The sequence below is a fragment of the Erpetoichthys calabaricus genome, chromosome 2, assembly GCF_900747795.2.
Source record: "Erpetoichthys calabaricus chromosome 2, fErpCal1.3, whole genome shotgun sequence".
Lineage (NCBI taxonomy): Eukaryota > Metazoa > Chordata > Cladistia > Polypteriformes > Polypteridae > Erpetoichthys > Erpetoichthys calabaricus.
This window is the reverse complement of record NC_041395.2, coordinates 249,513,564-249,538,997: the sequence shown is the minus strand read 5'-3', so window position 1 is coordinate 249,538,997 and position 25,434 is coordinate 249,513,564. Positions and strand designations below refer to the sequence as shown.

The 25,434-nt window shown below is 36.5% G+C and overlaps 1 protein-coding gene across 1 annotated transcript in view; it reads left to right on the top strand.

Annotated features, from left to right (window-relative positions):
* Positions 1–24,132, top strand: part of LOC114646926 (heparan sulfate glucosamine 3-O-sulfotransferase 1-like) — a 164,507-nt gene extending 140,375 nt beyond the window's left edge. Inside the window, exon 2 of the mRNA XM_028795329.2 lies at positions 22,693–24,132. Coding sequence (XP_028651162.1) covers positions 22,846–23,799 — 954 coding nt within the window. The 5' untranslated portion in view covers positions 22,693–22,845 and the 3' untranslated portion in view covers positions 23,800–24,132. The remainder of the gene's footprint in view (positions 1–22,692) is intronic.
* Positions 24,133–25,434: the final 1,302 nt, after the last annotated feature.

Below are 25,434 nucleotides of genomic sequence, written 5' to 3'. Positions count from 1 at the left end.
GTATAAAATAGAACATCATCAAACACATAATTATTGGTAAAAACAAAATAATATTTAAAAAAACAACCAAAATGTAAAATAAAGAGAAAAATAGACTTACACCAGGAAAGGAATCCCAACAAAACCATGATGCATTGCAATGGAAATCCTTATAGCAAGGACTGAATTCCTACTGGTGCTCTGCTTAAATGAGGCAAACCTTTGCTTTATTTTTGACAATTTGTGGTGTTTGTTTTATTCATTTATAGCATCTGTATCTTTCCAGTACATCAGTTATCTTTCTGAGTGTTAGCTATGACCTGTTTTACTTGCACTTTACTTGAGCAGTTTCTTGCCACACTGTCTATGCTATCTTGAACTCCAGGCAGCTTGCTGCTTGCCTTTTTGAAGTACTGAATAGCTTGGTCAATTAATCTTTCCTTCCCTTCCCATTAGATGTCCTGACTTGCTCAGGTTCCTCTGATAATCCTTTTACCTTTTTGGATTTTTTGTACATATTGCATCTTTCAAGTTGTATTGTTCTTTGAACAAGGCTTTTGTTAGATATATACTACCTTACAAGTGTTTAGAATTTTGAGTTGATTATCTTGATAATTGTTTGGTATTAATTTCTTTTGTTTTCATACAAGCATGTTATTGTCACAGTGTCATGTCCCTGCAACATGTTATGTAGTATTTGGACTTTATTTCAAAGCATTACACCTTGATTATTGTGCAAAAGACAGAGATAGTAGGGGCAAAGAGTAGGCAAAAAAAAGGCTGGTTTCAGTGGCCTTGTTCCTATCCTATGCTTAGCTGGCACATCCATAGAAGTGTTAGTTACCTTTTGTCTTTATAGTTTTCTTGTTCACCTTCTTGGGTGCCAGCTGTTTGAGTGTGCGGACTGAAGCCCCATTAAGAAGGCTGCGCAAAATAAATTTTGGAAGTATAAATGCAACCCATGCACATTTCTCCAGAGAGATTTAGGTTCTTCTTTCAGGGAGATTTCATGCATTATTGTGTGAAAATTTGGTGTTAATGTTCATGTTCTCCCGATGTGGAGTATATGTACAATTTGTATATGTGAAAAATGCTTACTTGTTATAATCCATTGCCTTGCTTATGATTATTAGTTTGTTTTTTCCATACATACTGTACTTCTGTCTCTCAAGTGTAGGATTATAGTCCACTTTGCATTAATATATTCAGTTTATTTTTGTTTTTAAGTTGAATCACAACACTTGATTTTGACTCCACATCTACCTAACACTGTATTATTTTTCATCATAAGTACTGGATCTCCATTTGACCATTGCTTAACTACATCAGTTTGATTATAGATGCATATCTAAAATAAGTATTTCTCTCTCTCTCTCTCTCTCTCTCTCTCTCTCTATATATATATATATATATATATATATATATATATATATATATATATATATATATATATATATATATATATGATTGATAGATATAAAATCTTGACTCTGATAAAAATTGAAGACAACTTGTTTTCAATTTAACTTACAATTCAAAGACTGTAAAATGGATACAGAAGAGTTGATATGCCCTAAAGCAATTGCAATATTAATACTTTACTAAGTACATACTCATTTAAGTAGAGCTGTGAGAAATTTTAAAAGCATGTAATTATAGTAAAATGATTTTTTTTAATGTCTAGCTTTTCATACTATTAGCAATATTTAATTCACAAATAAATGTCATGACCCTGAAGTTAGTTTATCATTTATAGTCATCTCCAACATAACTTAAATTACATCTTTTCCCACCTATTCTGCACATATAGAAAGTTCCTTTTGCTTGTAAGTGGGTTTGCTTTGGAGTCTGAGTTCACCCCAGACACTTGCAATACTTCCTGTCTTCTCACCATCATGCAGTGCCTTCTATTATTAAGCAATCCTTTATGTGATGTGTGTGTGGTCTGTGTGTGTGTTCACTTTTTAACTTATTATGCTCTGGACATTGATGACTACTTAGGACAAACGTGAAAACATGGAAGATTTGGAAGCACAGTAGTGAGCCTTGCTGCTTTTTTTATCAAGTGTCCCGAGTATGAATTCTGGACACAGATTCATTGGCCATGTGGAGTCTGCAATTTCTTGGCAGATTTTACACCTGGTGCTTTAATTTTTATTCTACATCTTCAAAGACATGAGTGTCAGGTTAATTGGTTATTCCAAATTGGCTTCACTGTGAGTGAAGGTGTATGCATTGGTGGGCTGTGTGATGGACTAAAACCCACTCCAGGGTTATTTGCTGCCTTGTACCCAGTACTGCCAGGATAGGTTGGAGCTCCAATAACCGTGAATTGGATTAAGCAGGTTTCAGAATGTTAGGTTATATTGTTTAAACATGTTGTTACAAATGTAAAAGTACCAAGTCTTGTTCCGTTTTGCTTCAGTGTTTAAAACCTTGTTTTGGTTTCAGAGATACTGTCTGGCCTCTATCTTGTTAGTATTTTCTTGCTTTGTTGTTTACTGACTTATGACTTTTACTGCTATGCTCCAGTCCCCCCACAGTTGTCTATCTACTATACCATGCCACAGTCAGTTTAACTTTTACATACTGTATATCCCTTTAAATAAATAAGCACCTAAGGACAGTGTTTTTCATGATATGTTCCCAAATCTAAAACCATGCTCTGCAGAAAACTAAAAATCTGACATGTTTTTCTCTTGACTGTAAGTCACTTTAATACATTACATTCAATAAAGTATATAAAAAACTGATGTAGAAAATATTATGTATATACTGCACTTTTAGAATATCTAAGATGAAATATATTGAATTACCTGTCAATTGTTTCCTCCAAGTTGTAGATGCTACAGGCTATTAACCTAGTGCACATGGCAAAAGTGGGAGTGTACAAATAATAAAAAGCTTCTAAGAAATTAAGTTTCTCCTTAAGTTCAAAAAGTAATTTATTTTAAATAAAAAGACCATCCTAAAACTAAATGGTCTGAATCCATTCTGGATGTACTCTGAAATGCCAAGTGCATATTAAAATCATGTTTAACAGTCAATTATTCATTCATTTCAGAATTTGACAAAGTAGTGTTACATGAAAACAGAACGATCATTAATTTATGATGTGCTGCTGACATTGCAAGGCACATTGCTTCTCCTACATAATGGCATTTAGTTGGAATAAAATCAAATGTTTAAAAGAGAAAAATGAGGTCATACCCAGAAATTTCACCATCCAGTGGTTTGAACCACAAGTTAAAAGCCCCTCATTTGGGTCTAAATGGTTGGATGAATCTATAGAAATGGCAACACCAAAAGCCTACTTTGTGAAATGCACATTAAACTAAAATTGGCATATTTCAGTATGTTGAGGACTGTTGATGATAAAACCTCAGGAGGATGTTCTTTTGCAGTAGTAGAAGTATTATCAAGTACAAGAAAAATGTGAAAAAAATTTTAGAAGATGAATTTCTTAAAGTGTCATGTTTGAGTCTGATATGCATGTGTAATCAAACAAAACAGATTTTTTAACAGGATAACATTCTGGAATGCTTAAAAAATTCAGCCAAACAGGCAAACTAATTGTATTACATTGTCAAATACCCTATCATATACCTCTTTGGTTTTGTCAAAGGAAACCATATTATGTTTTTGACATTTTCAGAATTATTAACCACATTGTCCAAAATAATGGACAAATCAGGAGACTGTCAGGTTTGCATCAGGGTCTCTAGTTATATTTTTTCCTTTGTTTTGAATAAAAAAAAAAAAAATTGGTTCTTGTGGTCACTTATACTAAATTGTGTTTGGTATCTACTTGGGTAAGGTCTCCTTCTGTATGAGGACTTTCAGGTGCTGCTGTCATTAGGGCAGCCATTACCTGAGAAGATTATATACAGCATGCACCTCGCTTACTCTAAGCACTCAGTATTGGATTAGATAGTATAAGCTGATGAGTTATTCGGCCTCTATTGTGCTCAGTCACTTAATAAAATTCATTGATCCTTGCAGACTTTAGTTTCATTTATTTATTTTCTTACATTGATTTTGATATTTTGAAACTTTGAATATCAGCGTTTGTATTTCTGTTCTGATATTTTCTGTTTTCTTGTTTGTGTTAATTCTCTCTGTACTTTTATTAATTCACTTCTTGTCAGAAAAAGTACTTTTCTCACCTAGTTTATTTATTCCTTATTTCAGTTTTGAGTAGTGTTTCTGTTTGTGTTTTTCTTAAGTCTTTAATTGAAATGTTTAGTTTCTTTATTCCTTTGTTCATTATTTATTTTTGTTTATTGGATGTTGAATTTTTGACACGTGCTTCTTCTTAATCCTAAATTCTTATATAGTTTAATAAATTATTTATTTAATAAAGCATATATTTGACAAAGTTTTTTTAGTAATCCTGGCCTTTCTGTTTTAGGACATATTAACAACAGATACTAGATAGGATCTGTTGTGTAGCTTGATACTATGCATTTATTATGTTGTCTGAAATTTTAAACTTATGCATTTTTACTTTTGATATTTCATTTTGAATACCCAAGCCAGTTCTTATTGTATCATCTTATAATAGTAAACTTACTAGACAGTGCTGTGGAAAATACTTAGTAAGTAAGAAGAGTCCTGAGCCTTCGTTATATGTGAACTCCAAACATGGAAGTCCTTTATTTATACCAACTGATGGAGCTCTCACAAAGCATCATGGCAGACTGAAGAAACCTAATAGAAACCTTTTTTTAATCAGATTGATTCTTTTACAAATAATGACCACATTACCTTTTTCTGCCTGTCTCCGGACTCTGGTCAGGACAACTCAGGGGAGCTTCTCCTTCAGTGTTTCCAGTTGTGCAAAGCTCTAGAGCCAGAATGTTGTGACTCTGGTTTACAGCAGGAAGTGACACACAAGGCTTGAATTCTCCAACATCTGCCTTTTATTATATTAACTTACACAGTGCTTCTTTTAGCTTAACAAAGAACATAATGTTGAGTATGAATCAACCAATGACTGACCACACACACACAAAAAACTGAACTCTTTACCCCTCATATTACTTTTCTTTTTATTACACCTTCTCAACCAACACTCCACTGTCAACCCACCTTCAGAATGATCTGGATGTTAGGCTTGCTGTTTTATATTCCCATTCCAACACTACAAAGCATTTCAAACACACCAATAAGCATACAGATAAATAGTATAGCTCTGAAACATACTTCTGCTATTAAGTATTACATAAAGTCCCAAAAATGCAGTAGTTAATAATAAAGAGTCGTGGGTGAATACTTGGTTAAAAGAAAAATCCTTCTTATATGGAATCTGCTATCATGAGAACAAAAGCTAAAGTTAAATGTTATTTATGATGCCATTTTCTAATTTGAATTTTCTGGTACAAATGAAATCAGGATGTCCTAGTTAAACAGTCAGGCAGTTTCAAGTACTTTTTCTCTCTCACAAGAGTCTTTACCATATTGTCTTAAAACTATGTATTTGTTTATTTATATGAGTAGAATTCAACACAAGCTTTTTTTTAAAAGTATACATTATTGTTTTGTTTATAATGTTTAAAGTACGTAGCATGTAGTAGTTTAAATATGTTCTATCCCTGAACTCACCCCACTTCATCAACTACAGGGCAGCAGTACATTCAGACAGGAACCACCTCAGCAACAGCACTCAATTATGCTGTGGAGATTCTGAGATTTTACTTAAGATGCACATCTTTTGGAAAACCATAACGCCAGAGTAATTGGTGAATATGCTAGAAACAGGGACGTTCTTAGGCATACGCAAACTACGCATCCGCGTAGGGCCCCGACCATGAGGGGGCCCCTGGCCCGGCCCCGACTTACAATTTTTTTTTTGTTGTTGTTGTCGGGCTGTGGGCCTGGGGCCCCTGTCATGACCCTGGCACTGCAGCTATCTGTGCCAGTCCCAGGAAATTCAGTTCAGTGCATCTCTTAGTCTTATTGATAATGGTGATTTATTATCCAAATTGTAATCTTCACCTAAATCCCTAATAATATTGTCACGCCATCGAAACTTTGCCAAATGCACTATAGCAAACGTTAATTATAGAGATTCGTTTCGAATTCATTCAGAGAGATCCCCATAAAACCATGAAATATACCTATATTACTGGCCTTTACCAGATCCAGAACAAAATCAATATTTTACCACTCTGCATACACACAAGCGTACATGTAGGCCTATTGGTCATCTAAGGCCTTTTCCAGACGTTTTATTAGAACACCTTCCTGCGCTAAAGGGGGGCTCGGTGCCCCACTCCCCCCCCCCGATCCGGGGCTGCACATTTCTGAACCGCGTAGGGCCCCCAAACTGCTAAGAACAGCCCTGCTAGAAATACAATTTCAAATTATTTAACTGTACATTTTATTTATATATATACAAGTATTCAAGATGTTGACCAGTTGCTTTCATTTATCGTTAGGTGGGTGAACTTTGATTTGGTGAAGCACAAACAAATGAAACATCAGTACAAATACACAATGTAAGTAAAACACTAGTCATCATTCCCCAGAAGCTCCCAACTAACACATCGTATACAATCACTTAAACATATTTATCAAGTTGCCATATTTCAAAAAAGCTGCAGAAAGGAACTTAACTACACATGCAGTGTGCCAAAAATTAGTAATACAGGTATGTGCTGCACAATTTACCCTGTAATATAAAATCTTTTTTTTTTTTTATAGAACAATGAGTAATTTGCTATTTTTATGACAGCAATAAAAAAAAATAAAATGTTAGTATCCTATTCAAAAATGTTCAGGATATACAGTATAATAAATTTTCAAAAATAGTTGTCTGAAATCCTAAACTTCTCAGCAGTAGCAGCAATTTTTTGCGTATCTGCTCTAGATTAGGTAATACTTAGATTCCCTGTTGACTTTCCTGCTCTCCTAGTCTTCTGCTACTCCCCAAAAGGGAGCATTGACAATTTGAAGCCCGCCTTGTACAAATTATTCAAACATGCATAGTATTCCCCTGCCACCTTATGCTATTAACTTGTTTCTGTTACCTGAAGAAAGGGTATGCCATCTTGTCACCCCTTACCGTAATAAAGTTAAATCCCACTGTAACCTTTTACTGCTAAAAATATAATCTTCTCAAATATAACAGAGTCTCTGCTGCCACAATTTTAGTTTTCACTAGAGAAATAATCCATACCTCTGTGACAAGTGAGTTCCTAAATTCGCTTGTAATCATGCCAAGGTAAAAGTGTGCTTTTTTCTGGTTACCTTCCTAATGAAGCTTGCCTTTATAAATGAGAAGAGAAATTACTTCAGGATGTCCCATGTCTGTTTACGAGCTACTGACTAAATCTACGTGTTTTGCTTTCTGAAGTGATTTATGCATTTCTCGGCATTGGTTTAATTTCACAGGAATAAAAAAGAAAAACCTATTATATTGTGGGTGATTACTGTCTCTAGGAAAATCAATGTTTCAAAGTCTTCAGTAATTTAGAGGGGCTAATTTAGGATTACCTGTTAAAGGCATTTATTCAAAGAATAAAAAATGAAGAAGTTAATAAGCAGCTTTTTTTTAGTTACGAATGTCTGTTTTACGATGAAGTGTATATCCAATGCTGAATTCAGCAAATCGTTTTTCAACAGTTGAAACGATACAAAGCTGCAATTGAGCACTAATTATACTATACTTCTGCAAGGAAACCTTATTAATGCTTCAACCTTTCCTAAGTTATAATTAGCTCCAACAAATTAGAATGACTCCGTTTAAATAATAGAAGAGAGCGAAACTATTCTAGTATGTCAGTACTGTTGACATCTTCCTTGTGCTGGATGTTTTATCATTGCAACCTTGCACTGCTATATAAAAAAGACTCATTTCATGCATATTTAAATAACTTAGGTTCTATAGAAATTCTTAGAATATGTTGAGAATATTATCAGTCTGTGCTTTCAGAGTGCCAAGCATGAAATTTCAAATGTCAACAATTATGCAAGTATAAAGCTTTTGGCATCTACTGTATTTGCCATTCACTTTTATTTAGTTTTGTATATGTATGTTTGACACAATATGTGTTTTTTCCTACGATATCAATAGGAAACATTTTAGCCTTTTTTAAGTTAATATAGAGTAGTATGTAATGTTGATACATAAATATTTTTTGTAAATAATGGGGACACTTGAGTGAAATCAAGCAAAATGTCTGTTTTAGAGCTCAGGTTATCTCTGTCTGGACACAGATCACTGTCTATTGTTGTTTGTAAGATTGTCCATCAATTATTAACCAACAAGAGTGAGATCTGTGATGACGTGGCCTGGAGCTAACTACTGCTAGTACTGCTAGCACTGGCCACAAGATGAGAGCTAACCTTGAACAAGGTGCCAGTTCATCACAGGGCACAATCAAGCACACATTTTCACACTGGGCCAGTTTAGTGCATCCACTTAACCTCACATGCACATATTTAGGAGGTGGAATAAAAACTAAATAGCTTGAGAAAAGCATGCGAACAAGGGGAACGTGTTCTGGAGGTGTCCACAGAAAGTTCTCAGGCCAAGTTTTGAACCCAGGATTCTCGAGCTGTGAAGCAGAATTATTATGACATTTCTAAAAATGTTTGTAAATAAAACAAATCCATCCATCCATCCATTATCCAACCCGCTGAATCCGAACACAGGGTCACGGGTGTCTGCTGGAGCCAATCCCAGCCATCACAAGGCGCAAGGCAGGAAACCAACCCCAGGCAGGGTGCCAGCCCACCGCAGAATAACACAAATTCGCATCAAAATTAACACATCATGTTTTCAAGAAAGCTAACTTTTTAGGACTGAACAAACACCTATAAAATTCAGAATGGAAAAACAAAAAGACATGCACTATAAATATAATTGCCTTTTAAAGATGTTTTAATTGGTATTCTACAATTAAACATAATATTTGAAAATTTGCAAGTAAATACAGGAAGGAGAACATTATTCAATAAAATTTTAGTAAAAGAAAAATATTGGAAATTTCGTGTTAAAAAAATTGGATGTCATGATTTTAAAATTAAAGAGTCAGATAAAAGTAAATAAAGAGAATGATTTCTCTCAAAAAAACTTTCCAGCAGTGTAGATATAAACTGAAGACAGTTTTCAGTTCAATTCAGCTGATTTTATATATATATATATATTGTCACAGGAGGCTGGGGGATAGTCCCAGCCGGGACGCCTGGAAGGACCGGGAGGTGGCTTTTACATCCCCCGGGCCACGAGGGGGCAGCCACCCTGGATCTTGAGGACAGCACGGGAAAAGAGCAGGGAGGCTCAAGCCCATTGCAGCCCGTGGCCACTGCCAGGGGGCGCCCCGAGCCTCATGGAGCCTGGGAAACAGGCACTTCCACCACACCTGGGAAGGTGGAGAAAGATCGTTCCAGGGACGCCCAGAGTGCTTCCTGGTGCAAGGGCAGCACTTCCGCCACACCAGGAAGTGCTGCCGGAAGAGAGTCATCAGGCACCTGGAGCACATCCAGGTGAGAATTAAAGGGGCCGCCTCCCTACAATCAGGGAGCTGGAGTTGGAAGTGGGAGCAGGACGAAGTACCTGTGAGGAGAGGAAAGGCGGGCCCATAGACATTGGGAGAGGCCCGTGTTGGGAGTGGTTGGTGCTGGGGGCACTGTGTGTTGTGCAAGAACTGTGTAAATAAACGTGTGGTTTATAAAGAAGTGGTGTGTGTGTGGTGGTGTTCGGACCCAGGTCTCACAATATATATATATACAGTGGTACCTCGGTATAAGTCCGCTTTGGAATAAGTCCAATTTGGTATAAGTCCTGTTTGGACACAAAAAAGTTTGCTTGGTATACAACCTTTGTTTGGAATACAACTCGCGTGCTAGAACACTGCATGCTACCCTTGTTTACCTCTCTCGAGACAAAGCCAAGACTGCCTGTGGTATAGCGGGTCCACGGCTTAAAAAAACAGGGCCAGGTTTTAAATCCATATAGCCGTGTCATTCTCCATGGGCGCGATTGCACAACCACAGGGAGTTAATGAGGTAGTTGGAGTGAGTCGCACCTGCACGGGTGGGTGCGATCGTTCTCAATTGCTTCATTGACTTCCTGCGGCATGTGATTAAGGTGCTGTGCCCACGGAGGTGCGGGTGGATGTATATATACGGGTCGGCACCGGGAACAGGGGAATAGATGGATCGAGGAAAAGAAGAAGATAAAGGAGGTTAAAAGACAGGAAAGAGCAGTCTTAGCAGGCACTCGACTCTTCTCAGCAAGGTAAAGTGAGGTTAAATTTTCATTTATTTCATCTTATTGCTTTTGTATTTATGTATTTTAGTATTAAGCAGTGTTTAAATTATTTTATACAACCCCATCAATGTATAATATGCCAATAACAATAGGATTTTTTTTCATGGGAACAGATTAATCATTTTCCCTTTATTTCTTATGGGAAAAATTTGTTTGGTATAAGACCTGTTTGGTATAGGTCCAAGGATCTGGAACAGATTAAAGACGTATACCAAGGTACCACTGTATATGTATATGGTTTTTTTTTTGGATAGCACACTTTGCTGAACACAGGTTTAGATAGCTGTAACAAGTTCACAGGTGAAATGCAATTACCTGTTTACAAATTACTAATTGCATAATACATAAACATAAAGACACTGATTTGTTTAAACATACAGTGAAACAAAGTATCCCCAAACTAATTAACATAAGTGGAACCTAGAAAAATATCTGTTCATTAACATTGTTGTTGAACTACATCCAAGTCAAAGGAAAACAAAAACCACAGTCAGAAGCATCCCTGGAGAAAATAAAAGCCTGAGTGTCTCCAGTCAGTTGTAACAGATAAATTCAAACATAGTTACAATCCTGAGGGCCTAGGCCATCTGGCCGGCCGCCTACCACCCAGAATCATTCCAAGGCATTTTAAATGTGTTTCAATGGTCAGGAAAACTGCTTAAATGTACAGCAGTGGTACCAAGTGCAAGGGCAGGATACCAAGAAGAGAAATATTATATTTTTATATAAATAATTAACAATGTAGTTTTTAAAGTATTTTTTTCTCACAACCCAATTTTGCCTTGTTTGTATCTTCTCTAGACCCAGAATCCCCTGGGGGTGGTGTTTGAGGGATGTACAGGATTGGTTTAGGGTGGGAGGGTAGGGGCACAGGGTTTTGGAGTAGTCTCTCCTAGCCCTCCTTGGAAAATTGCTGCCAGTCATTTTCCACTTGTGTTTCCTATCTTCATAACAGCAGGATGGTGATTCTTCTGAAAGTATGGGTGTGATTTATTTATTGCTACATAAGCACACCTGTTATTGGGCTTAACTTTCATTTGGTGTGTGTGTGTGTGTCTTGATCCTTCCATCTCAGTGCTCATTACAGTATTATTTTTAAGCTGTTACATGCAGCTTAGTGTAATATCCTATCTTATTATGTTTTCCTTCCTCTTCTTCTCTTACTATTTTGAATATTATTATCATTATTATTATCTTTGTAGAAAAGCCTTAACATTAGTATCAGAAAACTGCAATATGGTAGCATTCGTGCCAGTTTGTGACTTGGGGTGCTATAAAATTGTGACATTATTCATTGTCAAACGTGAACTGCTAATCTTCACAGGTGTAAGACACTTCATAACTGCTTCTCATGTCCTACTCTGAAGTAGCAAAAAAGCTTATGTTAACCAGACTTTTAGTGCAGATCCTAGGAGTAATTCTGAGATTCTTGATAAATACAATCACAGGTCACTTATTTTAACTGTTTACAATGGCCCCTTTAGAGCTGTCAGTTAATACTGAATTTTAGAGAAAACCAAACTACTCTGTGAAGCAACAGTTGATTGCCACTACATTATTATGCCATTAAATATTTTAAAAAGCTAAACGATTTTATAAAAATAAATGAGTATCCTCAAAAAATGTCTACTTTTACAAACTTGAGATGGAGCTTTAGAAGAGGATGTGAAGGATCTGAAACATAATGCAGTCACAGGTTAGATGTCAGTACTTACAGTTCTAGGTGTGAATCCTGCATTTGATTCTGTAGGCTGTAACATATTGAAGTTGATCTTTCTAATACAAGCTTAAGTTAGATTTATGGATATTAAACCATGAAACAGTATTTTTCACTTGGTAAAATTGTAAATTAAACAAATAACAATAACTATTCAGATAATACTCTGCTCTTCCAACTCTTACATGTGCATCTCCAGAAGATATCAATGTTGTGATTTTATTGCCCAGATGCCTTTAAAACATAACTTTTTAGTCAGTAATAGCTTTAGCCCAATAAAATGTGACTTAAATCCTTCATATAGGCTGGAAATGGAAGAAGAAAGCAAGCTAAGCAAACTAGAGATACTGGTTACTTTAAATTAAGAAATATGTCACTCTAATGTTACTTTAGAAATGCATATATAGGCCTTCAAAATATAGCAGGAACATTGCCTGGATTAAATCATGAGTCCAAAAGGTGGACTCATTGTAGATGTCCTTATTTTTAACAATCTTGACTATTGTAATACATTACTTACTGGGCTGCCAAAAAGGCTACAGATACTTCTTAGTTTATGCAAAGAATAACCATAACAATAAAAAGAGAAGCTATTATCCTTGTTTTGACTGCTGGTATTGGTTTCCTGCTTATTTAAGGACTGATTTTAAAATCCTTACATATGTTATAAGGCTTTTAGTGTTGTATATGTCAAGATGTTTAACGTAACATATCTCTCTTTGTTATTTAAAAATGTCAAGTGCAGCACTGAGGTGAACAGAAGAAAATATTATCAGACATTGACTGTATAAAAACAGTGTTAAAGTTTGATTATTTAGGACAACACTTTATTTGCTATCTGGTAGTCATTTTTATGTATTTTTAAGTTTTATATTTATGAGATAGCAAGAGACTGAGTCATGGGTCCAACTAAGATGACACAAAGCCTTTATTCAAGAAAGAGAGTGTGACTCACTGGGCATTAGAGAGAACCTTTTTATTGTTTGTTATAAGACAGGGACCTGCTAGGTTGTGTCCTCAGATTTGTTGCTCCAGAGGTAAAAGCTAAGAGACAAGTGGATTTATATGGAGTGTTCTTGGAATTATTCTTGGGGTGGAGAGACACAGAAAAGATTCTTCTAGGATGCTAGCGATGAAGCAATACAGATTATACTAACTGCAATTACTGAGAGAGGAAAACAGTGAGATTCCATAAGACATTGAGGGTGATTGGTGGGATTACATGGTCCATAGATTAAATTAAATCACATATTGTACACTGTAAGGGTAAATCCATGTAAGGTTAGCAGATTGCTAAAAGTTTGCTCAAAGCCATTATGTAGCAGCATGCAGTCCTTGACTTGAGATGAATATGAGCATGTTGTGCATTTAAGTCAGGTAGCCTGGAAACTTCATTGGGGTTTCAGCCTTTTAAGGAATACTTAAGACACAGAGGAGAAAGGATCCCATGTTCAAGAGAGTGTGACGATGCGGGTTCTACTCCATGCTCCTATCCAGCTTCTGGGAGCTCTTGAACCCGACACTGTCGGTAATGTCATCGATGAGCTAGGTAGTGAGGCACAACAATGAAGCAAGGGGAAGGTGCAAGGTGCTTTTATTAAAATCAACAAAATCAAAATGTCCAAAATAAAGTGCAGTGCTTCACAAACAAGTCAATAAATAATCCATAGAAACAAGTGATAGGTGGAGGTTAAAATCCAATAGAAAAAAAAAATCCCTTAAAAAAACAACGAGGTTTAAACAATGGCTGGAAACTGTCCATGTAAACACAAAGCCCGGTACCTTTCTTTTACTGGTGACTCTCCTGCTTCTCCCGTCCAGGCTATGCACCAGGGGAGCCACCATACCTGCAGCTGATCTGCTTTCTGCCTTCTCCTGCTGGTCTGTTCGCCTCGCCGATCCCTGGCTCCGGTAGGCTTCACCAAACCGTGACTTGGGCTCCCAGAGACCAGGGCGCTCACGCTGGGGCTTTCACGTCCCAAGTCTTGACTCCCGCTGCCTTCATGGCCTTATGCGGCGAGCCATCCTATTTCCGGTCACTCCCGCTCCTCACTACATGCTCAGCGGGAGTGGCTACAATCAACTGCTCCCAGGGTGCCAGCCAAACACCCAGGCTCACTGTTCAGCTGCCCAATCAGCGCGAACCTGCGCTTGCTCGCTCTCGCTGTCCTGCACTGCCATTTCTCTACCTGTTTCCAGCCTTCTTCTCCTGCAACCTCCATTCGTCTTTTTCCTTTTCTTCCTAGCCACCTCGCACTTCTATTTATTATGGGGATGTTGCTCAAATGTGGCAATTAGCAGCTCCCGGCGCCAATCACGGATGCAGACGACTCCTCACCTGTGCACTTAAAGCGCTATATAAATGTAATGAATCATTATTTTTATTATTAAGTGAGGACCGTCCACATCACAAATCACGTGGGAACCCCTCCGGCCACACATACCACGCCCCCTCTCTAAGCCACGAGTGCAGAAATTATTTATTTTAAAAAGTGGCCTTTTTGACGTGAGCTGTGGACCTGCTACACCACAGAAAGTGAGAAAGACAAGAGGTGGAAGCATTTTGGTCTGAGGTACATGAAAAGTCAGCAAGTAGCGGTGACAACCCACTTCATAGGCAACAACAAAGAAAACCATAAAGACTAGGCCATGTGTAACAGCTAGTGCTTTGGTTAATGTTTTATCATTTTGTTTATTGTTTTGAATATTTGCTTATTTATTCATCCCTGGTGTTTGCTTCATTGTATACTAAAACATCAAGAATGTCAAGAAGTCTTCAAATACGAGGGGTGTTCTTTAATATATCTACCTGGGTATGAAAGAAACAAGTAGCAAGCATGTTGAAACAAGTCAAGGTTACTCATGCAGAGTTGTGGCTCAGTGCAAGTCTAACATTCTAAGAGATAGGATGTCAGCAGAGTCCTCGTGTGAATCAAGTAAGTTTCTTCACAACTGCGCCGGTTCACATGTCACGTCAATCACAGGCTGCCATCCGAGAATGTGGGTTCCAACAGCTTAAACCCATCCACCCTACAGTCCTGAACTGGCTCCCTCAGGTGGTTTCCCATTCCAAATTTTGAAGAAATCACTCTGTGGACAGCGGTTTTCAGGTAATGAAAACGTCAAGGCAGCTGTGACATCCTGGTCTGAAGGTCAAAGAGAAGATTTTTTTTTCAAATGGGTTAAAGTCATTGCATGAAATGTGGAAGAACTATATGGAGCTATCAGGAGACAATATTGAAAAATAAAACAATTTTTTTTTTAAACTCTTTTCTTTCCTACTGAGGTAGATAAATTATTGAATATAAGTAAATTTATTTGAAGTCTTCTTGGCATTGTTTTCATTCTGATGTAACATGTTAAGCACTTTGCACTGGATACAGTGAACGAATCATTGTGTATAAATAGTTATTACTGTCATCACATTTTCTTCTTACTTTAAAGCAGCATACCCCAAACCATTGCCCACAGGCCCACCTTGACCTTTCTTTTGATTTCTAAAACTGACATATGTTGTAATTTTTCATACAAAGAGGCCATATTCTCTGTGATACACTTAAAGTGCACTAGGGTTATGTGGTTCATTCATGATGTTTCCTTCAGTAAAGCAGTTAACCTGACATATGTTATGAATTCAAAAAATGGAGTGAGATATGTTATACATATGTATTATAATAAGCAGTCCAATCACCCACGCCTCCTCACTTCCTGTCTCACAAAGTATTATGCTACTGCAGGCCTCACAGCTCCTTCCAGAATAACTGACTATAAAGTGTCAACCAAGTGTTTGTATAAATGTAATAAAACCTTTGCCCGAGACCAGGCCAAAATACAGTATTTGTCAAGCGCTCTAGAACACTACCTCAATTGGCAAAATATTTTGGACATTTCATGTTTTACCTAGTAATGCATTTTGTAATGCTCGTATGCTCTATAAGATGGTACTATATTAAATAAGAATTTTATGATAGTTCTCTTCCTCTGCATACATTTTTCTCATGGCACTTCATTCCAAATACAAACATTTGGGATTATTGAGTCTTTATTTTGGACCCAGAGGAACAGGAGTGAGTCCATGTTTGGTTACCACTATATACCTGATAATGCCAAGATAGGCTCCCACACCTGCGACCATCATTTGGGCTAAGCTGTTTAGTAGTGGGTTGATGATTGATTGATTGATTGATTGATTGATTGATTGATTGATTTAAAATTGATACAGGACCTAAATATAGGTGAGTCCAAGTTTGACTCTGTGCCAGCTAGGCTAGTATTATTATGACATGCAAGATTAGGGACAAGCTTCATTTGAAACCTAACTGACATGAGCATTTCTTCTAATCCAATTGAAGATGGATCCTTACTCCAGTTACCGGGTTCCTTAAATTCTGTAGTCAAATTGTAACTGCTGCACAATCCTATAGTTCAAAACAAAATATTCAAATCTTCATTCAGGGGAACTTCTGGGCACCGCATCATGTAGCAGACTTTTTACAGAAGCTCTATCTTTTCTTTTTTTACTTTGCTAAACTTTTCTTTGTTAATTATTAATTATTAATGTGATGATTTGCCCTCTGGCTTGTTATAAGTTACTATTTATGGACTTTTAAATTGAAGATATGCAGCAGTCATCACTGACCTGTACTTTGGTTAGTCTCAAGTACCTTTCAGATGAGCAGTGATCTTAAGAGATGTCACATGGTGAGCAATGAGGATCTGAAGGCTGCTGTACATCCACAACACAACATTTGTGAATGTAAGAGACTTTGAGGAACAAAAAGTTAAATATTCCTGTACACAAATAATTGCACTGCTATCACTAACGCCAAAAGAGCTATGTCAAATTATATCAGAGGAACAGCAAGGATAAATGTAAAATGCAAATGATTCAAAACTGGCCAGCCTTAATCGATTTTAAGTTTTAAGGACATCCGAGTCACTTTAAGTTGAAAGAACTATCACATCTCATGATGAGTTACAGCGAGTTCAGGTATTGAGACATTTTGGGAATTGCAGATAATCGGGTTATACCTCCTATTTTATTTAATGCTGGTGAAGTTACATCTGATATGATCAGACACAATGGAAAGGGATTTTGGAGACTTACGTGAACAAGATATACTAAAAAAGCCAGCACATTACAATTACAGCTTGAATGTGTGATCCAGACCTTGAAATGCTTTCTGAATTCATCCGCTGAATATATTAATGCTTTTAATTGTAAATCTCTGGTATATTTGGACAGGTCTCACCATCTTACAGCCACTTACAAGCATATAATTGACAGTAGCAGCTTTTCAATATTCAAACCAGCAGTTCTGATATGTTTTGGGGTTTCTTTATAATATAATTTTTATTCTTCTCTTCAGCATCTGTAAAGTTTTAATTTCCCTTTGGGGAGAAATGGAATATATCTATCTAATCTAAGAACCATGGAGAAGTTCACAGCTGTACAATATCCTTCACAGTTCATTTATAAAGATGTCTGAGTTTTGTTTCTATTCATAGAGTGTTATTTAGTGATCTGCAATTCAGTAATAACTTCTGGTATGTACAGTAACTAATTAATATAAAAAGGCAGAACTTTTATATGACTTCACCTCCTATTTCATTGTGTGCAATGTATAATATTTTAAAGAGAACTGAGATGGGACTGACAGAGACACCATGCAGAATAAGCAGTTCAGAGCCAACATGAATAGTGTATTTATTATTTTATTAGAGTCAGGCGAACTTCCACACTGTTAGGTGCTATTAAAGAATGCCTACAAAACAACAAATACATAGTCCATATGTCGTAGTGCTCCTCGCCTTATTTTGTCTTTCTTTTTATCCTTCCCATTCATGCAGGACTTTGTACAACTATAGATATGTGGCCGACAACTTGTATTCTCCTCTCCAGCACACACTTTCTCATGGCTCCTAACTTCTGGAAGCCCCTCAAACTCTCTGCTGCATACATGCTTTCTACGCTTCCACCAAATGTTCTTTTTCTGTGAGATCTCCCATCCTTTACATTGGCTCCCCTCGCTATTTGCATCCTTCCAGCTACTGCTGGAACACCAAACTGCCTGTTAATTGTGGCACAACAGTTTAAATCCTGCTTCAGTTCTGCCTAAAACCCTAGAAGAATATTGCAGAGTCAAAGAGAAGATGGGGTTCACTGTCACTCACAGAAGCCCCCATCTCAACCACATCCAGGCAGGTTGCACTGATCATTGCTACTCTGTCAAGGATAGGAATCTTGTGTTGTAGGTCGTTGATAATATTATGAGTCTGTCTTTAAAATCTTGTTAATTTAATTTGTAAGATTAAAAATAGGAGTAATGACACATGGCAACAGTGCAATGTATAATTTTAACACATTCAGTAGAACATACTGTATGAGCAAAAATAATGTGAGAACATTATAATATTTCAGCCTGTAATTGCATTCCGAATAGCTGGATTTAAAGAAAAAATAAAGTACATCTTTTATCTTAAAATGATTATTTTTTATGAAATCCTTAATAAAAACATTAATATGATTATTTCATTTTTGGCATGGAAAAATGAAATAATAAAAATATAGAATATAAAGAATAAGTTTATTTTAATGTGATTCATCTGAATCTCTGCCCTATATATAATTTTCTTCATTAATGGCTATCTGTCCATTACCCTCAATTTTGGGTGTTTATTTTTTCAAATGGAAGATGTTGCTGAAGAGTACTGAATGCTAAAAATAAAATAGTTTAGTCCTGCTCTCCTTTTCATAGAAAACAATTTTGTAAACATTTGGCAAACAGGAGCTAAAAGTCAGATTTTAGGAAGTCAGCTAAAAAGTTTCATAAAATGTCACTCCCTTATAACTTTTAATCTTTTTTATGTGTTTTTGCAAGTAATGGAAAAAAAGCATGTTGTGTGTCTGCCCACCTGTTTGGCTACAACATGGAGGTGATTAGCCAAAAGTGGCCTAATCAATTTGTTTTGTTTTATTTTACAGGCATTTGCCAAATATTGAGGAATGAATCACTGTATATGTAAGCAAATTTGAATGAATAATGAGGAAGTAGTTCAAAATGAATGAATGTCTGTCTTTTGAAGTATCATTGTAACTTTTTTATCTGGTCACTTTTCCACATATCAGTCAAGCCAGCCTCAAACTTACCTGAGAGCTACCTACTACTGTATTGTAGGTTGTTCATACTGTATGTTTGTAATGAGGACTAGGGCATTGATAGCTGACATTAATATTAAAGAAGTATCATCTGCCAATAGAACGTTGATCCCCTTAATTTATTAGTGCACACAGCCTTGAATGTCCTTTTCTAAACACAAGAACATTTCTCATTCACACTTAATGAAGAAGACCAGAGCTTCTCTTTACTGTTTTCCTTTTATAATAACACAGAACCAATGTTTATTTTTATATCATCTTCATATAATAAACACTATTACAAGGAACTTTACATAATTAGATACATAGTATTTACTGTTTACATACTGTATATTTTTTACAGTTTGAGAACAGGCAATTTGTGTGACTTGTTCACACATATTTGATTTTCAGATGGGAATTGAAGTGGCACCTGTGGGGTGTAGAGTCCAATTCCTTAGCCAGTATGCAACACTGCCCTTCATAGCAGTATTCCCAATGGCCATTCCATACTCTGTGCAGAATTTGTGCTATTACTTGTGCAAAGGTTTTACAGTTGATAAAATTCCTATGCACTTTTTTTCATGTGAGTCAGTCACCCTCTGATGCCACTCTTCAAATTAAGAAAGAATTATTTGATGCTACATGAAATGGGAGATCTGAAACTTTACAGTACACCTTATGAGAAGAACCTAGAACTGGACAATAAACATCCAGACAGTGTACAGAAGCGATCAAGAAGGCTAATAGGATTTTAGGTTATTTTTAGGTTATATAAAGTGGATGTGTGGAATATAGGTCAAGGGAGATTAGTTTTTATAACTTGTAAGGCCTCTCCTGGACTACTGTGTTCACTTTTAGTCTCCATATTTCAAAAAGGGTTCAGAATTCTTAGAGGAATTACAGAAGGGAGCAATTAAGCTATTTCTGGTACTGTAAGATATAAGCTATGAGGAAATATTGAACCTTTTCTATTTAACGAATCAGAGATTAAGAGATGACATCATCGAAGTTATGAAGGGAATTAGCACAGCAGATTCCAGCTGTTACATCAAAATCAACAACACAGGAACACAGTTGGAAACCTATTAAGGGCAGACCACTCAAATGTCAGAAAGTTTTTTTTCACATGGAGAACCATAGGCACATGGAATAAAATACCAAGTAGTGTGAGGTGATAGGCTTTACGAACCTTCAAGTCTCGACTTTTAATTTTAGACAACATGGGTGAACAGAATGGACCGGCTTGTTTGGCTGAATATATGGTTCTTGCCACAATTGTTCTAATGTTGTTAATGAAATCCAGTAAGTTCTAATTTTTACCTACAGTAGGACTTATGCTAACCACATGATTTTTGCTGTCAGTGATTAACATTTATTGTTTTGCAAGTTGATGGTAATTGTTTAGTGTTACTTGTGCGCATTGCGTCCATTCCAAAAGAGTGACTAGCATGCATTAGACATTATTATTTAATATTTAACTCATGCCTTTATCCAAGACAGCATGCAAGAACTTGCAAATGCCTTTATTAAGGTCACGCAGTGAGTATTAGGCAGGAATGAAACAGCAAGATTGTGGTTTAAAGTCCTATATCTTACCTTCTACAGCACATTGTCTGCCAGACATGTCCAATAACAGTTCCCACCAGCTCCCATCTAATACATTCAAGACACATTTTTGTGATTCCTAAAATCTAGTAAAAGGGACAATTATAGAGAACTAGTCATGCAAATGCATTTTGAGCTGTAGCATTGAAAGACAGCAGGCGTGACAGTCTTCACTAGTATAATTTCAAGGTCTCAGCACAATCACTTCTTGAATACCAAGTGGGTTCTGTTGTGTTCACACTATCTGCTTGTAAAGATGGTCACCTATCACTGTATGGAGTGCATTCTAATTGCGTGTTTATAGATTATAACAATCTTATTGCGTTCTGGATGATCTTTGTGTCCAGGGGTATCGATTGGCTGACATAGGTATCCACATTATCTGAAAAGAACTGTTCCATGACCCTGTTTTACCAGGACTGTTTTCCAGTTATCTCTTTTACTACTGAATGAAATATCTAGTCAACAATGAACAGTTCATTCATCCTCAACCTTTAGTAAATTATGTAAATACCAGTAATGGCGCACTGTGCGATAACGTGCAGTGAGTACACTTGACGTGAGCATTCATATTTTTCATACTCTTTCTCTGTACATTTAGCATTCGTTTGCTCAGAGGTTGATGCGCTTGCTGCTTCCTGAACAGCTCTTCTTTTCTCCACCCTAGCGGCCCGCTTCTCCTCTTCTTTCGTCTGCATCTTTTCATATTAAAACCGATTAAGTCAGTGTTTGTGTTGCAATTACATTTTCCTTAATTTTTCACTTAAGCTGGCACTTAAGTCTTTAATCTGCCTCAAGAATAATTTAAGATATGAAGAGGTAAGGGAAGTGACGGCAAAGGTGGTGGCCATGCGCTGCACAGATACCCTGCTGGGCGCTGCTGAGAGTTAATTCAAAAATAAAATAAAATAAAAATAAAAAGAGGAATAACTTTGGAGGTCAATCATCACCCGGAAAGTGGATAGTAGACATCACATAGTATATATGTACCAAATTTCAGTTCAATAGTTCAAACGGTTTACGAGTTACAGGTGATTTAAAATGTTGGACAGACAAACGAACAGCCACGGTAGCGTATTATATATAAAGACCAGTATCATCAACTCTGTGACACTTAACCCACTAACCTCCTCCAGTCCTTGGTGGCCCACAGTCTAATCAGCCACCCACTGACCCCAGAGCTAGGACCTAGTATAAGAATGCTTTTTCTCAATATTTAATTAACTTTTGCAGATGAACTATATCTTTGGTCTTTTGTGGTTGGATCAAATCCACTACATAAAGAAATGCATTTTTACTAATCTGTAACTTAGATGTTTTTTTTTTTTTAACAGTTTCTACACCACTGGATTTTTTATTTTAGTCACATCCTATTTATGTTCATTAATTAATTAAAATGATTTGACTGTAGTTGCCTAATAGTAATCTTTTACTTACTTTATTTACCGTGATTATTTAGTGATGTTTACAATTAATTAATTCCTGACTACGTATTATATTATTGAATTGTCTTATTAGAAATTAGTTCAGTAACCAGACATGACATACAATATGAGCATACAGTGCACAATTAAAAATAGTCATTTGGATTGGTTCACTTAAATATAAACAAATATGAACTTTGGGGCATACCAGCTGTTCATGTTTTTTATTTTCAATTTAGTTATATTTCTGTCAGCATCTAAAACTTACCATATGGTCTGTACTGAACTATTTTGCGTTAGAAAAATCCATAAATAAACCAGAAAAAGTATTCTGAATTTAATCTTCTTTTGGGGGAGTAAGCAAGGGGTTAAAAATACTTGCTGCACAGTTTTGATTAAATCTAGTATTTTTTCACTTCTTATAAATGTGTTCTAATTTCATAAGTACGGTTGAGCATTGTGCAGTGTGCAGTCTCTGTTTGAAGCACCAGCATGATGTAATTAAGTAAGTGCATTTAATTCATTTTCCCCTCTTTATGTTTGACAGATGTACATCAAACTTGCGTCTCCCTTTCAACTTCCACAAATGTTCCAGCAGATGCTAGTTCAAGATTTCCTGCTCAGATGGCTTGATATCAGAGGCTCGACAGGAGCGGCATCATAAATATCCCTCTTTTAGGTTTTTGCTGGTTCGTGCTGTATGATCCTCATGGCCTTTCTACTGGTATCTGCATTTTTCCTGGCAGCACAGACACATGGTGCTCCAAAAGAATATTCTCAGCAGGGAGAAGGGGTAGTGCTGGAGACGCTTAAATTGGAAATTGGATTAGCGAGTAATGAAACTGAGAATTACTCCTCTCAGGTTAAACCTCCAGGAACTAACAGGAGAATTCCTCAAAGCATTATTATTGGTGTGCGCAAAGGTGGAACTAGAGCTCTGCTGGAAATGTTGGACATTCACCCAGAGATAGTAGTGGCTGCAACTGAAGTCCACTTTTTTGACTGGGATGAGAACTATGTAAAAGGATATGACTGGTACAGGAATCTGATGCCTTTTTCCTATGAACACCAAATCACTGTTGAGAAAACCCCTGGATATTTTACATCATCACTGGCCCCAGAAAGAATTCATGGGATGAACAGCTCTATCAAGCTGTTACTGATTCTGAGGGATCCTACGGAAAGAGTTATATCGGACTATACTCAGGTTTACTACAATCGGCTGGAGAGTCACAAGCCTGTTCAAGTGATTGAAGATATTGTCATAAGAAATGGAGCTCTCAATACAAAATATAAGGCCATTCAGAGGAGTCTGTATGATGTCCATATGGCTAACTGGCTGAAGTTTTTTTCTTTGGAACAGATACATATAGTAGATGGTGACACTTTGATAAAAGATCCTCTACCAGAGTTACAAAAAGTTGAAAGGTTTCTTAATCTACCCCCAAGAATAATGTCTACTAACTTTTATTTTAATCAGACAAAAGGTTTCTACTGTATTCGCAGTGATGGGAGGGAAAGATGTTTGCATGAATCTAAAGGTCGTCCTCATCCAGTTGTAAACAGCACTGTGCTGGAACAGCTTCATGCCTACTTCAAAGACCACAACCAGAATTTTTACAGAATGGTAAATCGTTCCTTTAACTGGCATTAAATATCAGTCCTGACACTGCTTTCCTCTTCATCTCATATGCATTGAAGGGCAGAGCAGCAACGCTGCCAAAGGAAAGCGCTTTTCTCACAGTGACAAACCAGTATTTAGTTTACCTGCTACTTTTCCTTCTTTTTTTTCTTAGAAGATGCCTTTACAACACATTGTTTTTACAGAAAAATGTTAGAAACAGAAACAGTAGCTAGGGGAAGAAAAGTCTGAAAATGAACTAAGGTAACTGTATGTTAATATGCTAATTGTATATAACTTTGTGAAGCTCATTGAACTTTTTTGTCTTAATACTTGTTCTTAAATAAATGGTACTGCTTTGACTTTTGTTTTACTCTTCAAATTATTTTATAGATCACTGAAAAACACAAGTACTGTATATTATTAGCCTGGGTACTATCTTTGGGTCCTCCTACTTCTTGCTCTCATCATTCTTAAAGACACGCTAGCTAGTTATGTTCACTGAATACCCTAAATTGGTCCAGGATGAATAAGTGTAAGTGTGACTGAATGTGTGTATGTGTATGCACTGCATATTAACTGTGTTGTTTTATGTTTTACCAAATGCTTTATTTTAGCTCAACTTTTTTATATTTTGTAATATTCAAGTATGATTTTGGCATACTTTAGAGAGATGTGCAGAATTCTGACTGAATAATTTAAATCTCTATGTGACCTGGAAAACTAGAAACGCTACATATACACTATGTACCTTCTTTATGGACTGCTCAGATTCTCTTAGTTTTACTTTGTCTCTCCTAGTGTGCTCTGTCTTCTTCTGCTTCAGGATGATTAACCCAGTATAAGTGGTAGTTTACATAGGCTCTACTAAACTAGTCTTCCATCCATTCACTAAGTCTCACTTAATAAAAATGGCAATTTTTCCAGCTTAGATGTATTGGAAATGAACCCATGATACTCATAGTTTTACCTTTATTTAACTGTTTTTATCTAAATTGATAATATTTCATAAAGTGTTGCAGGATCTGGCAGCCCCAGTCAATATATTTTCAGGTCACTTTAATTTATTCTTAAAAAAAAGTTTTACTAGCTGACAAAACAGCACAATCACAGGTTCCTCTCTGCTGGGTCATCCACTCTCTGAAATAGACAGAGTTATTAAAGCAGAATGCCACAGTAGCCTGACCATGGGACACATCCATTCCAAAGCACTGTACATGAAGGAGGCTGAAAATTGCAAGAAAATGGGTAAGAGTTAACTGTGAAACAAAACATCTGTTAAAATTATTGGAAGTAATATGAATAATTTTATCAGCATCTCTCACAAAAAATTGATACATATAAATTGGCTAACATTACACTATCCTGTAATAATTCTTTCTTTGCATTTATATAGCGCTTTTTTCACTACTCAAAGCACTCAGCAATTGCAGGTTAAGGGCCTTGCTCAAGGGCCCAACAGAGCAGAGTCCTTTTTGCCATTTGCGGGATTCGAACCGGCAACCTTCCGATTGACAGTGCAGATCCCTAGCCTCAGATATTAATAATCTCTTTTGATATTGCAAATGTTTTAAGCTGAAGAAAGCAGGTCTTAGTTAGTGTGGAAATGTGTGAACTAAAGTTTAAATCAGCACCTAAGGTAACCTAAACTTTGTGTGGAGTCAAATC